This window comes from Colobus angolensis, unplaced genomic scaffold (assembly GCF_000951035.1).
Source record: "Colobus angolensis palliatus isolate OR3802 unplaced genomic scaffold, Cang.pa_1.0 Scaffold158, whole genome shotgun sequence".
NCBI classification, from domain to species: Eukaryota; Metazoa; Chordata; class Mammalia; order Primates; family Cercopithecidae; genus Colobus; species Colobus angolensis.
Genome location: NW_012114688.1, coordinates 9,977,341 through 9,993,694, shown reverse-complemented (window position 1 = coordinate 9,993,694; position 16,354 = coordinate 9,977,341). Strand labels below are relative to the sequence as shown.

Genomic DNA, 16,354 nt, shown 5'->3' with positions numbered 1-16,354 from the left:
AAACTTGCTGAGTTCCTGAGTCTTTTTTGTCTCTTCGTCTTTTCTTTTCTCTTTTTATATTTGATTGATGGTATAGCTGTAGAAGTGTAGCTTGAAAAATAATTCCCTTCAGAAATGTGAAGACATTGCTTCATTATTTTTGGCATCCAACATGCCTAATGCCAGTATAATTCACATATATCATGATAAGTTTTTTCCTTTTAGAGAGTACTTAAAATCATTTCTTTATTCTTAGTGGTCTGAAATCTCACAATTTGATAGAGGCCTTTTTAATTCTTTCTTTGAGTCCTTAGTAAGTCCCTTAATCCTGAAGAACTATGACTCTCATCAGCTCTGGACAATTTTCTTTTGTTATTTCTTTGTGATTTTTATCCCTTCCATTTTTTCAGTTGTCTTTCTGGAACTATTGGTCATACCTTGGATTTCCTGGATTAGTCTCAGTGCCTCTTCTTTTTTTCCTTTTATTTTTGATCTCTGACTTTTTGTTCTGTAGTTTAGAATTTCTTAATTTTTTCCAGCTCTTCTTTTGATTTTTTTTATTTTGGCAATTCTATTTTAATCTTTATAAGCCCTTCTTGTTCTCCAATTATTCTTTTACAATAACATCACGTTTTCATTTTGTGAATAATCTGCTTAAATTTCTCTAAATATATTAGAAGTTTTAAAGTTCCCTCCTGTGCCCTTAATTATTTTAATAATTTAATTTTTGTTTAGTTTTTCTCTTTTATATTTTGATTCCTAATATATGCCTGATGCTACATAATTATCCATTACTAAAGAAAAAAGGACTGGGTGGTTTGGGTGGATTTGCTTTGCTGCTGTGTTAGTCAGTCATCTTACCAAAGAGGCCTCTGCACCATGTGGGGTGACAGGGCTGTGTTGACTGTCATATGCCATTACAGCATGAATTGGTAGGAAGCTGGATGTCAGGCACTGGCTTTTAAAATGCCATAAAACAAGCTTGTGTAACCCATGGCTCACAGGCTCCATGTGGCCCAGCATGGCGTTCAGTGCAGCCCAACACAAAAATCATAAACTTTCTTAAAATATTATTTGCAATTTCAGTTTTAGCTCATCAGCTATTTTCTGGAAGCTGGAATTCTAAGCATAGAGGTCTGGGAGAAAGACAGTGGTTCTGATTTGCACTGCAAATCTGTATGGAAACTTTCAATTAATCTCTCTGCTTTGGCTACATTTCTCACTGTCAACTCAGTCTAGCATGTTTCATGATTTCTAACAGGCAAATTCTGTCCCACCCTCCCTGTACCCCTGTATGGTGCATTCGTTGTTCAGCACACTTCAGTATTCATCCCATGTTCCAAATATTGCTGAACTCTCCTATACAATTGTGAGTAAATCACATCATCCACATTCTTAGCTTGTATGTTGAGGTTTATTCATTTATTGATACTTTTACTATTTTATTCTGATGAGTCTCAGGAAAGAAGAGAGATAGGCTTAAGTGCCTGGTACATCATCTTGAACTAGTAGTTTGCTATCGTTTCTATTTTATTTCTTGGTAAAAATATAATTTAAGTTAAATTATGAGTTACTTCCTCAATTACTTCCACAGAATTGCTCAGCTGCAATCACCATCATCTACTTTGCACCTAAAAAATCTGAGGTCAGGCCGGGTGTGGTGGCACATGCCTGTAATCCCAGCACTTTGGGAGGCCGAGAAAGGCAGATCATCTGAGGTCAGGAGTTCAAGACTAGCCTGGCCAACATGGAAAAACCACGTCTCTACTAAAAGGACAAAAATTAGCCAGGCATGGTGGTAGGCACCTGTAATCCCATCTACTCAGGAGGCTGAGGCAGGAGAATTGCTTGAACCCCGGAGGTGGAGGTTGCAGTGAGCCAAGATGATGCCACCGCACTCTAGCCTGGGGGACAAGAGTGAGACACCATCTCCAAAAACAAAAAAAAAAAAACTGTGGTCCACTGGAATTTGAGAATATCAATGGCTGTGGTAGAATGACTGTAGATTTGTGCTGAAATACTAAGGATGATTCTAAGACTTACTTGAAAACCTTTGAGATAAATATTTTCAAAAACTTATTATGGAATTGATCTCATTCATTCTAAAACATCTGATAAGTGTCTGTAGTGAGCCAAGTATGAGGTTAAGTTCTGGCAAGGTAGGGATGTAAAGATGAATAAGGTATAAACCTTACCCTTGAGGATAATATAATCTGGTGAATAACTTGAGTTTATATAGCAGTTTGCAGTTTATAAATCAATTTTACCAATGGTGAACTCTTGGCACTTACTAATTTACCATTCACAGTTTTAACTACACCCAAGGGACCCCAGTGATCCATGATATGTATAATTTATTCATTTGCTTAAGTACAAATTTGAATCACATGCACTGTGAGACTGTGTGGACGATGTTGTTGCTTGGGTGGCGAAATAGCCAAGCTAACACTTAGAGATCTCAAAGTAGTAGCCTTGTACATATTGTGTATGAATTTATAACCGGATTCTTCAGCCATTTGAATTTAGTGGAATACAAACTTAGAATGGGTTTATTTTTCTCATATCATTGCCTTTAACAGTGCTCCTTCAGATCTCCCTTCTCACTTTGATATTTCGGGCAGATTACATAGTTTTCAGACACTTTCTGTTGTTAAAAGTTCAGTGTAGTCCAATTTAAGATTTCAGTTTCATTTCTTCCAATCCCCAAGCTCAGGTTTGACTCTGCCAAAGAACTTGAAGTGAGAGAGAGGACTTGGCCTGCTGTTACCCGTCTCCTCTCTTCCTTTTTGGTTCTAGCTTATTCAATATGCTGTGAGGGGTGGAAGAAGAAAAGGGATGATGTGTTTTACTTTCCTAGCTACTGCCCTTTCTCACTAAAGAAAAAAGAACTAGAATGTTTCTGTGGACTTGCTTTGCTGTTGTTTTTGTCACTGTGGCTAGGACATAACTGACCAGCCATCAACACTCACTAGGGCAGGCATCCAAGGGCTGGCTCTCTCATGCGGTGCAGGTGGACGTTTTCTGGGGCAGTCCTCACTGAATAGTTCTTTGATTTAAGTGATCAGCTTTGGTTTGCCCTCCTCCAGACTCTTTTAGCTCCATCCCTGGTGATTCACCTCCACAATCTCTTAATGTCAGGTGAGGTACCACCAGGGAGGCTGAAGCCCATTTATTGATTCCATATCCTACTATGATGGGCTGTTTTACTGCTGCCCTCTTTCTGCCTCATTGACTTTTTTTTCAATTCTCTTGTAGTCTCTTTGGGTCGCATTTCTCCCTGCTCAAATGGGCATGGAAGACTGACTAGCAGGTCTGCCACATAAGAGGTGTTCAATTAGAAAATGAGATGTTGGTCTACCCCTCTTACTGCACCTTCAGTCTCTATGACAGATTCTCTTAGAACCCTCTATAACTTGGAATTTGGAAGAAACAACTCGTCCTCTCCTCAGTGAGGATGGTAGGGAAAGTTCTATTAACTGCAATCATTTGTTGTATCCTGCCAACTCCACTGTCTCTGATCCACCTCACTCCCCACAATATTGGCTTATGTAGAGAGGAGTAGGAACCAGGTAGAAGTGATTAAAAGATCTAGCGCCAGTCTCTTGTGGAAGACTTTCTTTATCCTTAGATTTGGATCCTACTTACTGATTTTGAGTTGGTAGGAAAAGTATTGCTGAACAGCCCGTTACATTTTGTGCTATGCATGTAGTCACATTAATTTACTGGGGAGTTGACAAAGAGTTAGGAAACATTTTTCCTGAATATTTAGGGCTGTGTTTCTTAAGATACGGTTTACAGAACACTGTATCTGAATCCACTGGGGAACTTAGGGGAAAACATACTAATTCCTGGGTCCCATATCTAGATATTTGGACTCTTGAGGGTTGGGAAAGAGTCAAGAATCAAAAGTTTGAACAAACACTTCAGGTTTTACTTGTGCCTGCTAAAGTTGGGCAACCACTTGTCTTAAGTCCACTATTCATTATCTTAGGCCCTCCCAACACCTCTGTGAAGTAGGTAGGAATAGTATTATCTTCATTTTACTGATGAGAAAATTGAGATTCAAAAGAGAACCATGGCTTGCTAAATGGTAGAATAATACACCACTCAAAACTAATGATAATGAATATCAACCTGCTTCATTACTCTGCCACTGGCTATAATTTTCAGCAAAGAGAAAGTATCATTTAATTCATTTATGTTTTTTCAGATTACCAAAGTAATGTATATTTATTTTGGGAAATCCGTAAAAGCACAAAAATTAACTAAGCAATATAATCCCAACATTCAGATGTAATAATTTGTTTCTTCATGTTATACCTGTTTTTATAAATTAAAATCAAATCATATGTTAATATTATTTAGTAACCTCTTTCCTAAAATTAATGTATTGTAAATTTTACCATCCATTAGATATGTTCTTTAGCATTATTTTCAATGGCAGTGTAATGTTCTACTTTATGGGTATACAAATCTATTTAACTAATCTCCTGTTGATGGATAGTTTGATTATTTCAACTTTTTACTATTAGAAAAAAAGACATTTTAAAGGTTAGGTACTTAAGGGTGAGGGGGAATATATTTCAGCTGTCTATAGATAATGAAGTCAATTTTTAAAGGTTATTTATCAAAAGTCTTCAGGGTCTGATGATGTGGAACATTTCCATGGTCACTAAAAAGATTGTGTTTTCTTTCTTAACAGGAACAAGACCATTTTGTTTTACTTTAACCTGTTACGCTGTACCAGTCCCTCCGTGTTGCTAAACCTACAGTGCCCTACCACACAGGTAAGGCAAAAGGTGCCTCACTGGTGGTGTCAGCCATTCTGAACATTCTTGGATAAAAGAATTCAGATATTCCATTTGAGTTCTCTGTGTGTGTGCATGGGCGGGGCGTTAACAATGAATTTCCAGAAGATGGGAAGAAATAAGTGTGAGCTTGTATTTGTTTATATACAATCAAAACTAAGCAGAAATTAATCATTTTAGGATCACTTAGGAAGCTCATTGATTGTCTTGTCCAACCACTTACTTTTATAAACATTTGCAGCCCAGAGAAATGGAGTTTCTATCAAGATCAACATTGTATTAGGAAAAGTAAAGCTAGCTACTGTAACTAATGAATCCAAGTTTTTCAGTGACTTCACACAATAACATTTATTTTTTGACCATATAACAGTACAAGGCAGGTGTTTGTGGTTAGTAGGTACTCTCCTCTAGGCTCCTTCCATCTTAAGGGTGGTTTAAGCACTTAAGGGTGGCTCTGCTATTCCTTAAATCCTCCCCATCATCTGCATCCAGCAATGAAAAGGACACAGGAAGGATGAATAAAACACTCCTGCTCTTAAAAGCCTTGGATAAAAAGTTTCACACATTGCATTTCCACTCATATGCCACAGACACAAACTGGTTATAAGTGGTCACATCCCTCAAAGACCTAAAGACAGAAATACCATTTGACCCAGCAATCCCATTACTGGGTATATACCCAAGGAAATATAAATCATCCTACTAAAAAGATGTATGCACATGTGTGTTCACTGCAGCACTATTCACAATAGCAAAGACATGGAATCAACCTAAATGTTCATCAATGATAGATTGGATAAAGAAAATGTGGTACATATACACCATGGAATACTATGCAGCCATTAAAAAAGAGCAAGGTCACATCCCTTGCAAAGACATGGATGGAGCTGGAGGTCATTATCCTTAGAAAACTAAAACAGGAACAGAAAACCAAATGCCACACATTCTCCTTTATAAGTGAGAGCTAAATGATGAGAACATATGGACACAAAGAGGGGAACAACAGACATGGGAGCCTATCAGAAGATGAAGGGTGGGAGGAGAAAGAAGGTCAGGAAAAATAACTAATACTAAGCTTAATACCTGGGTAATAAAATAATCTGTTCAACAAAACTCCATGACACAAATTTACCTATGTAACAAACCTGCACATGTACCTCTGAACTTAAAATAAAAGTTTTCAAAAAAGAAATTTAAATGTTTCTAATCCCACAAAAAAAAAAATAGGTCACACCCAGATTCAAGGAGGAAGGAATTGAGCAATGTAGCTATGAGCTGAGCTGCCTTTTCTATACCATGGAACAAATGGAACAAGAGACACAAACCTCAATGAATACTTAAGTGTGTCTTCTATAGTCTATCTCTCTGGCCTCCAGAACACTCTTCTTCTTCCCAAAGGAGAACCCAGAGTCCCATGTAGCACTGCCTTTAACTCAAAGTCCAGAATCTACAGATGATGTATCGTTCTATTTATCAAGTCTTGACACTACATGTACAATAGGTAACAAAGACAGAAAAATTAGAATTACAAACTCCCATTTAGAAAAGAAGGAGTGATAAATACACAGCAGTTTCTGAATTGTGGCAATGGAGAGCAGTCTTTTTTTCCACCTGGATTGTGTTCTCTGAGAAGAATATTCCCTGTCCATTGCTTCCTATAGCCCTTTGCTTGGCCACCTGGGAGGTGATTTTCTGTCCTCTAGCCTCCAGGCCACACCATTGCTGAGTACTGGGAAGTATACTGTCTTGAGGCCCATATTGCTTTGAAGCTCACTTCAAGGTGTGTGAGTTTCATATCACAAATATTATTTTAACAGTGAAAGGCTTCTTAAGGCTACCTCATGATTTTTTTTAGCATTACAGTTACCTTGAAAACTTAGTAGACTTCTGATTTTTTGCTTCTTCTTGGTTCCATGTGCCGGTAACTATACCCAAAGCTGATCCCTAGGATTAGTTTGTAAATCTGCTTTATTTCTTTGCTTCCTAATCTCCCTCAAAGACTTTTGAAATCTTACTTCTGCTGAGACTAAAGCCCACTTGGGATATTGGTATCTTAGTTCTGTGACCACTTCTACCCTGTTCCCCCAGGGCAAACCCTTGACCTTTCCAGTATTAATAATTGCTACCCTTTGTAATCTCAATTTCTCTGATCATCTCAATTCCTCTGACATTGCAACTCCAATAATTCTTCTACCTTACTGGGACCTGCAAACCACTGATCTTAACCCATCCAAAGTATCGCTCAGCTCCCTCATATTTGCATCTCCCACCTTACCTGACTAAGATTCCACAGTCTCTCAGTGAAATCACTCCCATATACACATTCTTAATTCCATTGTCCCCTTTCACTTAGTTGTAAGTCCCTGGCAAAACCTGACTATAAAGATAGCTTTCAGTCTACTCCATGCCTGAATCCAGGCAGCTGTGTGTTCTTGGAGAAAAACATACAACAGTCATTTAAATTCAGGACCTAACTTCAAGTGGGCCATTAATGCTGTCTCAACCGTTCTACAGACCCTTGTCCATTCTACAGCTTACTGCCTTAGAAAACAATTTCACACCTTTTCTTCTCACCTGGAACCTCCAAGATCTCTTTCCCAATCTCCATTCCAGCCTCTGACTTTGTTTCCTGTCTCACTGAGCAAGTAGAAGCATTCAGAAGACAACTTTTAAAATCTCCCTCTCTGACATCCATTTGCCTACCTATCTTCATCTATGTCATATACTCATTCTGCCTTCCCTCTAGTTCCCCTTAGGTGAACTGCTGTGCTTCTAAGACCAGCCCATCCATTTGTGCATTAAATCTCATCCTCTTGCATAATTAAGCACATCACTTCAGAAATGTTGTTTTTTTATTATCAGTTTTTCCTTCTCTACTAAATTGTCTCCATCAATATACAAAGTATATGGCTTGATCATTAATCCTCTTCAAGTATTTCCACAAATGTTACCTTCTTAGTGAGGCTTCCTCGACTACTTACTCAAAACTATAATCCCACCCAGCCATTCCTCTCTGTCTCTAGTATCTTTTCTATCCTTATTTACTTACCATCTTATACCATCTTATTCATTACCGCTTATTACCATCTTACAGCAAACATTTTACTCATTTGTTATTTGTTTCCTGTCTCCCCCTAGTAGAAAACAAATTGCTTAAGGGCAAGAATTTTTATCTGGTTTGTTCACTACGGTTATTTCTTTCATCTTAAAGAATTTTCCCCTTGATCCCACATCCCCCTCCAGCTACTGGTCCATATCTCTGTGCCTCTTTTTTTTTTTTTTTTTCAAAACTCTTCAAAAGAATAGTCCACATTTATCTATCTAAATCCTTTCCTCTCACTCTCATTGAAGCTTTTATCCCTACTTCAATTTCTCCTAAACAATATCATCGACCTCAACATTATTAAGCTAATGGTTAGTATTAAATCCACATTTACTTGATCTAACAATAGTATTTAATCAATCCCTCCTCCTTAAAATACCTTTTTCACCTGGTTTCCAGGGCACAACATTCTTCTATATTTCTTCCCAACTCTCTGGCTACTCCCTATCAGTCTCCTTTGATGAGTTATATTAATCTTTCCAACATCTTTTAAACACTGCATTTCCCTCCCACAAGAAGCTTAGTCCTTTTCTAAGTCTGTATTTACTTCTTTGATGATCTCACCTAGTCTCATAGGTTTAACACCATCTACATGCTGACCCCTCAAATTTACATCTCCCAATAAATCTGCTCCCTGAGCTCCAGACCTTTCTATCCAACCACCCGTGCAATATTTCTACATGGATATTTGGTTGACATCTCAAATTTAACATGTCCACAACTGAATTCCTGATCTCTGACTTTATCCCTAAAATTGTTCCCCACCCCAACGTCTTCCCTGTCTCAATTAATGCCAGCTCCAAATACCTTGATTTCTACCTTATCCTTGATTTCCCTCTCTCTCATACCCATGTTTGAGCTCTCCTTAGGTCTCCCTCCAAAATGTACCCTGAGCCAAACTATTTCTCACCACCTCTTCTCTAGTTCAAGGAGCCATCATCTCTTTTTTAGATTAGTTCAAGGATCTCCTGACTGATCTTTCTGTTTCTGTCCTTGCTCCCTTACCCTTTGCAGTCTCTTTTCCACCCAGTAGCCAGTGTGGTCCTATTAAATATAAGTCTGATTATGTCTCTTCTTTGCTTAAATGCCCCAATAGCTTCCCAAGTTACTTATACAAAAAGCCAAAGTCCTAACAATGGCCTGTAAGATCCTTCACTGTCTGACCCACTCTCTGACCACATATCCTATTCTACTCCCTTTGCTCATTGCACTTGGGTCATACTGGCCATTTGTTGTATTAATACTTGAAAGGATTCAGGAACTCTCCTGCCTTAGAGACTTAGATTTTGCTGTTCTTCCTACGTAGAGAATTATTTCTCCAGATGACTGTATGTCTTGATCATTCATCCTGTTCAAGAATTTCTGCAAATGTTACCTTCTTAGTGAGGCTTCTTTGACTACCTCTTTAAAATTAGAATCCCACCCAGCCACTCCTTTCTCTCTGTGTAGCCTCCTTTACAGCCTTATTTATTTATCATCTTATACCATCTTACTTACTAGTGTTTATTACCATCTTATGACAAACATTTTACTTATTTATTATTTGTTATCTGTCTCCCCCTACTGGAAGACAAATTGCTTGAGAGCAAGGCTTTTTATGTGTTGTTTACTACTACTTCTGTCCTCAGTGCCTGGAATAGGCACAGAATGGGGGATCAGTAAATATTTATTAAATGAATAAACAAATGACTGAACGAATGAAAGAATGAATATCTTCCTAATTCTAGTTAAGAATTTTTCCGCTATAATCTACAAATCTATCATTCCCATGATAAAACAAAATATACTTGCATATTATGCTTTTTTGTTGTTTCATAGATGAGTTACTAGATCATCTTTTCTTCATAACAAATGTAGTGTTTTAACCTTCAATGTAATTCACTCTCCCAGCCACCAAATTCCAATTTGTAATTGAGTGTTAAGCCTATCCGAATTAAAGATAAAAATAGTAATACCGAACTTGATGCAAAGTGCCCTTTGTGGTGCACGGAGAATCAGAACTGAGTCAGAATTAGCTCATTATTAGCCAAGTCATTATTAGCTGCTAATAATGCAGACTTGCATTTAGTCTTCCAGTCAATGGTGCATATACTGATCTGAGCCATATTTTTATGCACTATGTTTTTGTTAACTGCCAGCATGGTCCAGACATGTGTCACGAGTACTTAAAGGACAGACTGTGATCAATTAGAACATCCAACCTCAATGTGACCTTCATTTTGACTAACTATATGTTGATTACTACTAATCAGCACCCTATTTGAGGTGAACAAATTGGTCTGATAGAGGGAGAAAGTAAAGTGCAGTTGTGTTGTTTTTTAACAGCTCATTTGTGTCTAGAATGAGATCTGATGTGATTCTCCTTAACAAACCACGTTTACCATTTTAATTACTTTCTTTTATGTGTTGCAAACACAGTACTTTTCTATGTGTAGTGTACATTGTTTGTGTGTGTGCTTTGTAAATACAGAATCATCATGGTCTCAATTCAGAAGTACCTAGCATCATTTAAAGCCTGTGAAAGCATTAATGCTTTCAATACTCACTTTTCTAAATCCATTTAAGTGTATTCAATAGAAGTAGTTCAGTTGTCTTTCAATGTTATATCAGTCAATTGTCGAAGTCTAAATGTCTGTAAACTGTCTCCTAATATGTTAAAGGTTTATTCAGCTTGGCTCCAATCAGAGTGAACTTTTGACATTTGCATTGATAATCATCTTAACCTTCTAAAATATGTGGATGTGTTGCATGCTGTGAATGTCCCTAAATTGTTCTTCAGCTTCCTTAGAAATATACCTATGAAAGGGTATTCAATTAGGAAAAGAGGAAATCAAATTGTCCCTGTTTGCAGATGACATGATTGTATATTTAGAAAACCCCATCGTCTCAGCCCAAAATCTCCTTAAGCTGATTAGCAACTTCAGCAAAGTCTCAGGAAACAAATCAATGTGCAAGAATCACAAGCATTCCTATACACCAATAACACACAAACAGAGAACCAAATCATGAGTGAACTCCCATTTACAATTCCTTCAAAGAGAATAAAATACCTAGGAATCCAACTTACAAGGAATGTGAAGGACCTCTTCAAGGAGAACTACAATCACTGCTCAATGAAATAAAAGAGGACACAAACAAATGGAAGAACATTCCATGCTCATGGATAGGAAGAATCAATATCGTGAAAATGGCCATACTGCCCAAGGTTATTTATAGATTCAATGCCATCCCCATCAAACTACCAATTACTTTCTTCACGGAATTGGAAAAAACTACCATGAAGTTCATATGGAACCAAGAAAGAGCCTGCATTGCCAAGACAATCCTAAGGAAAAAGAACAAAACGGAGGCATCACACTACCTGACTTCAAACTATACTACAAGGCTACAGTAACCAAAACAGCATGGTACTGCTATTAAAACAGAGATATAGACCAATGGGACAGAATAGAGCCCTCAGAAATAATACCACACATCTACAACCATCTGATCTTTGACAAACCTGACAGAAACAAGAAATGGGGAAAGAATTCCCTATTTAATAAATGGTGCTGGGAAAACTGGCTAGTCATATGTAGAAAGCTGAAACTGGATCTCTTCCTTACACATCATACAAAAATTAATTCAAGATGGATTAAAGACTTAAGTGTTAGACCTAAAACCATGAAAACCCTAGAAGAAAACCTATGCAATATCATTCAGGACATATGCATGGTCAAGGACTTCATGTCAAAAACACCAAAAGCAATGGCAACAAAAGTCAAAAATGAGAAATGGAATCTAGTCAAACTAAAGAGCTTCTGCACAGCAAAAGAAACTACCATCAGAGTGAACAGGCAACCTACAGAAAGGGAGAACATTTTTGCAATCTACCCATTTGACAAAGGGCTAATATCCAGAATCTGCAAAGAACTTAAACAAATTTACAAGAAAAAAATCAAACAACCCCATCAAAAAGTGGGCGAAGGATATGAACAGACACTTCTCAAAAGAAGACATTTATGCAACCAACAGACACATGAGAAAATGCTCATCACCACTGGCCATCAGAGAAATGAAAATCAAAAACCACAATGAGATACCATCTCACACCAATTAGAATGGCAATCATTAAAAAGTCAGGAAACAACAGGTGATGGAGAGGATGTGGAGAAACAGGAACACCTTTACACTATTGGTGGGACTGTAAACTAGTTCAACCATTGTGGAAGACAGTGTGGTGATTCCTCAAGGGTCTAGAACTAGTAATACCATTTGACCCAGCCATCCCATTACTGGGTATATACCCAAAAGATTGTAAATCATGCTGCTATAAAGACACATGCACACATATGTTTATTGTGGCACTATTCACAATAGCAAAACTTGGAACCAACCCAAATGTCCATCAATGATAGACTGGATTAAGTAAATGTGGCACATATACACCATGGAATACTACACAGCCATAAAAAAGGATGAGTTCATGTCCCTTGTAGCGACATGGATGAAGCTGGAAACCATTATTCTGAGCAAACTATCGCAAGGATAGGAAACCAAACACCACATGTTCTCACTCATAGGTGGGAATTGAACAATGAGAACACTGGGACACAGGGTGGGAAACACCACACACCAGAGCCTGTCATGGGGTCAGAGGAAGGGAGAAGGATAGCATTAGGAGACATACCTAATGTAAATGACGAGTTAATGGGTGCAGCACACCAACATGGCACATGTATACACATGTAACAAACCTCCATGTTGTGCACATGTACCCTAGAACTTAAAGTATAAAAAAAAAGAAATATACCTATGAAGTCACTAGTATTTTCTCTAAAGGTACATGAATATGCATATGTCATTGTGTGTGTGCATGCACATGTGTGGATGAGAGACTAAGAAAAAGGAAATACATGTGGAGGTGTGGATGTGGAGATAAGTTGTTTGCCCTGCCAAAATTTCTAGAAGGAATTGAACTGCTGTTGCTTCAAGAAAATATTAACTGTGAGATTTGAGGCATATGCATTTCATTATTCTCCTGCTAACTTAGTTGTAGGATCCACACCAAATGGCTTTGTGTACAGCAGGTACATAACCCAAAAGATGGAAAGGAGATGTCAGCTAAGCAGCATTGTTTTTACCTAACTGCCAATGGGTTGAGCTACAGGTTGGCCAATGAGAATAAATACCAGAGTAGGGAGATGGAGCAAGTCAGGGCTGAGAAAGATTTCAGAGGGAGGAACTGAAGGTGATGGAGAGACTTGAAAGGGTTAGCTGCATTTCACATGGCTTCATCTGACCTTTGTTTTTTATTGTAAAAAAAGCAAAACCAATAGAGTGTGTCTCCTCTGATTCCGCCTTCCCTCTGTGGAGTTACTGATTGGATTTCCGTCACTCTACTGTGGTTTTGTGAACTAGCACGGTGATCTGGCTTGGCACTCATAGGCCCCCAAAGTTTATTAATGTAAAAAAATTGCAAAGATGACCTCTCTGCCCACATCTAGATGTTATTGGTAAAAGACCATAATGATGATTGATTGTGTCAGATAGCCTTGATTTGTTTCATATGGTGCTAAAACTCCAGTTACATTTGGAGAATTGTGTTTGAGAATTCACATACACTAGTAACTATTAGTGGCATAAGTGTTCAATATTCAGAGAATTTTAAATCATCATTTTATTCATATTTAGGAAAGGAAGGAAGATTTTAACCCTGAATATGCATGTACTACACAGACAAGATTAATCTTAAATTACACTTTAAAATCATAAAGTATTTTATTAAAAGTCCATCTCTGTCCTGTGGTAGTGGTCACACAACCACATGTCTGATAAAATGGCACAGAACTACACACATACATAGGCACACGCAAACAAGTGAATATGAAACTGGTGAACTCTAAGTAAGGTTAGTGGCTTCTGACTGTCTTACTCTGCTTAGTGTTGCTGCAAAAGGAATACCTGAGACTGGGTAATGTGTAAAGAAAAGAGGTTTGTTTGGCTTATGGTTCTGCAGACTGTACAAGAAACATGGAGCCAGCATTTGCCTCTGTTGAGGGCTTCAGCTTTCTGCTTTCCACTCGTACTAAAAGACAAAGAGGAGCTGGCATGTGCAGAAATTACATGGTTAGTGAGGAAGCAAGAGAGAGGATGAGGGAGGTGCCAGGCTCTTTCTAACAACCAGCTCTTGAGGGAATTAATAGATTAAGAAGCTACTCATCATCACAAGAACAGGGAGGATCTGCCCTCGTGAACCCCTAATGAATAGGGCAGATTCCTCCCTGAACTATAAGAACAGGGTGCTGCTGCATCTATGAACTCAGACACCTCCCATTAGGCCCCATCTCCAACACTGGGGATCAAATTTCAACATGAGGTATGTAGGGACAAATATCCAAACTATAGCAGTAACAATATTAATTTCCTGCTTATGATATTGTGTTATGGTTATGCAAGTTCTTACCACTGAGGGAAACAGAGTGAAAGGTATGTGAAATCCCTATTATTCCTCACAATTACATGTTGATTTACAATTATGTCAAAATCAAAAGTTAAAAATAAATCTATCACCGTATGGTATCTTGTTTTAACATAACATCAATATCAAAGAGCAAAGAATAGAGATTGGTAACTAGTACATGAAATTTCATTTTTTACAATAAGACTAGAAAATTGATTTAGACCAGGTGCAGTGGCTTACACCTGTAATCCTAGCACTTTGGGAGGCTGAGATGGGTGGATCATTTGAGCTCAGGAGTTTGAGACCAGCCTGGGGAACATGGCAAAACCCCGACTCTACAAAAAATACAAAAATTAGCTGGTTATGGTGGTGTTTGCCTGTAGTCTCAGCTACTCAAAGGACTGAAGTGGGAGAACACTTGAGCCCAGGAAGGTTGAGGCTGCAGTGAGCCATGATCATGCCACGGTCTCTAAAAAAAAATTTAAAGGAAAGAAAAAGAGAGAGAGAGCAAGAAAATTGATTTAGGTTTCTTAGCTGGAAAGCAGTGCATTGCTTTTTGTTATGGTGGACAATTTAGAAGTCTAGCTTTATAGGCAGTTCCTGGGTTTGTTCAACTCAGCTCAGTTCTAATCACTTTGTTCATTCACAGATCTGTGTCTCCAAGTGCCCAGAAAAATTTTTAACCTATGTGGAAATGCAACTTTTGTACACAAAAGACAAAAGCCACTGGGAAGACTACCGTCAGTTCTGTAAGACCACTGCTAAGCCTGTGAAGGTACGTGTGTTTAGGCTTAAAGCTAGAGAAGAATTTAACTTTTTTTTTCAATCTCAAGTGTAACGTGAGAATTTGTTACTGAACAAGCTCCCAAATCTTCTAGGAAGCAGTTAGACACAATTTCATTAAAACACAAATGCATGTGTACTGAGTGTGCACACACACCATTTATAGCACATCATTTTGTAGATTTGGGGTGTCATGAAAGACTGTTATGTCTGGTTAATTAGCTTCTACTATTCCCTGACACCAACACATTCTCAACTTGGATAGACTTTTACTCTAGAACTAGGAGTTAATATTTTTTGCAGTCACCATTTCGTTAATGTGGTGATGAAGCCCCATAGCAACTTAGTAACAAGTAGAAATTTATTTCCAAGCCCAGTTTGATAACAACTCATTTTAAAAACCCCAACCCTTACCTAGGTTTGAGAAATGTAAGAGAATTCTAAATCATCACAATGTTAAATAATATGAATGGTTTCTAAATTAGAGAAGATGTTGTTTTTCCAGAAAAAAAAAATAAAGAAAGAAATTAGAGACTCAGGATATGGCTAAGACAAAGATACACATCTCCAAAGGTGTGCCTTGTTTTCAGATGATCTGGTTTTATTATTGTTGGTTCAATTTAATTACAGTTAGGACAGTTAAGAATGTCAAGCAAGATTGTGTGTGTGTGATAATCTTACAATTAATATTATTAGTAGAAGTAATTTGGAATAAAGAGATTATTATGGAGTTTAATTTTTTAAAGGACATATTTAGATTGAGTATAATCATCATATAGCCTTTGAACTGTTAACATTCTTCCTTCCATTTTAGTCTGTCACACAACTTTTACTGGATGATGACTGTCCAACAGCGATTTTTCCAAGCAAACCTTGTAAGTGGCAATTATTTTACCTTAGAAACGCAGAATCTACCAAAATGCTACTTAATTAAGTTCCCATATTTCACAATTGATGAGATTGAGGCCAAGAATGGTCCTCTGACTGGCCTAAAGTTCCAGAGTTGATTAGCAGGAAAGCCAAAAGTAGAACTCATCTCTTGGCTCCAGCCAAGTACATTTCTCTGGATTTTTTGAATTTTCCTTCATAAACATGCAAGAAAAAGATTGAAAGTTGCAAGCTCAGTCGGATTGATCATTTGGTGCTTTGGAAGCATGCGTAAATACACACACAGATACGCTGATATATACCCACTCCTGATTTTAGCTGGAAACTTTGTTCAGAAATTGCCTGAGGAGT

At 37.8% G+C, this 16,354-nt stretch overlaps 1 protein-coding gene across 4 annotated transcripts in view; it reads left to right on the top strand.

Annotated features, from left to right (window-relative positions):
• Positions 1-16,354, top strand: part of SLC44A5 (solute carrier family 44, member 5) — a 426,185-nt gene that overhangs the window by 363,473 nt on the left and 46,358 nt on the right. For all 4 annotated transcript variants that reach the window (XM_011936933.1, XM_011936934.1, XM_011936935.1 and 1 more), the window contains 3 exons: positions 4,682-4,766; positions 14,982-15,107; positions 15,930-15,990. In XM_011936933.1, the coding sequence (XP_011792323.1) occupies positions 4,682-4,766; positions 14,982-15,107; positions 15,930-15,990 (272 nt within the window). The remainder of the gene's footprint in view (positions 1-4,681; positions 4,767-14,981; positions 15,108-15,929; positions 15,991-16,354) is intronic.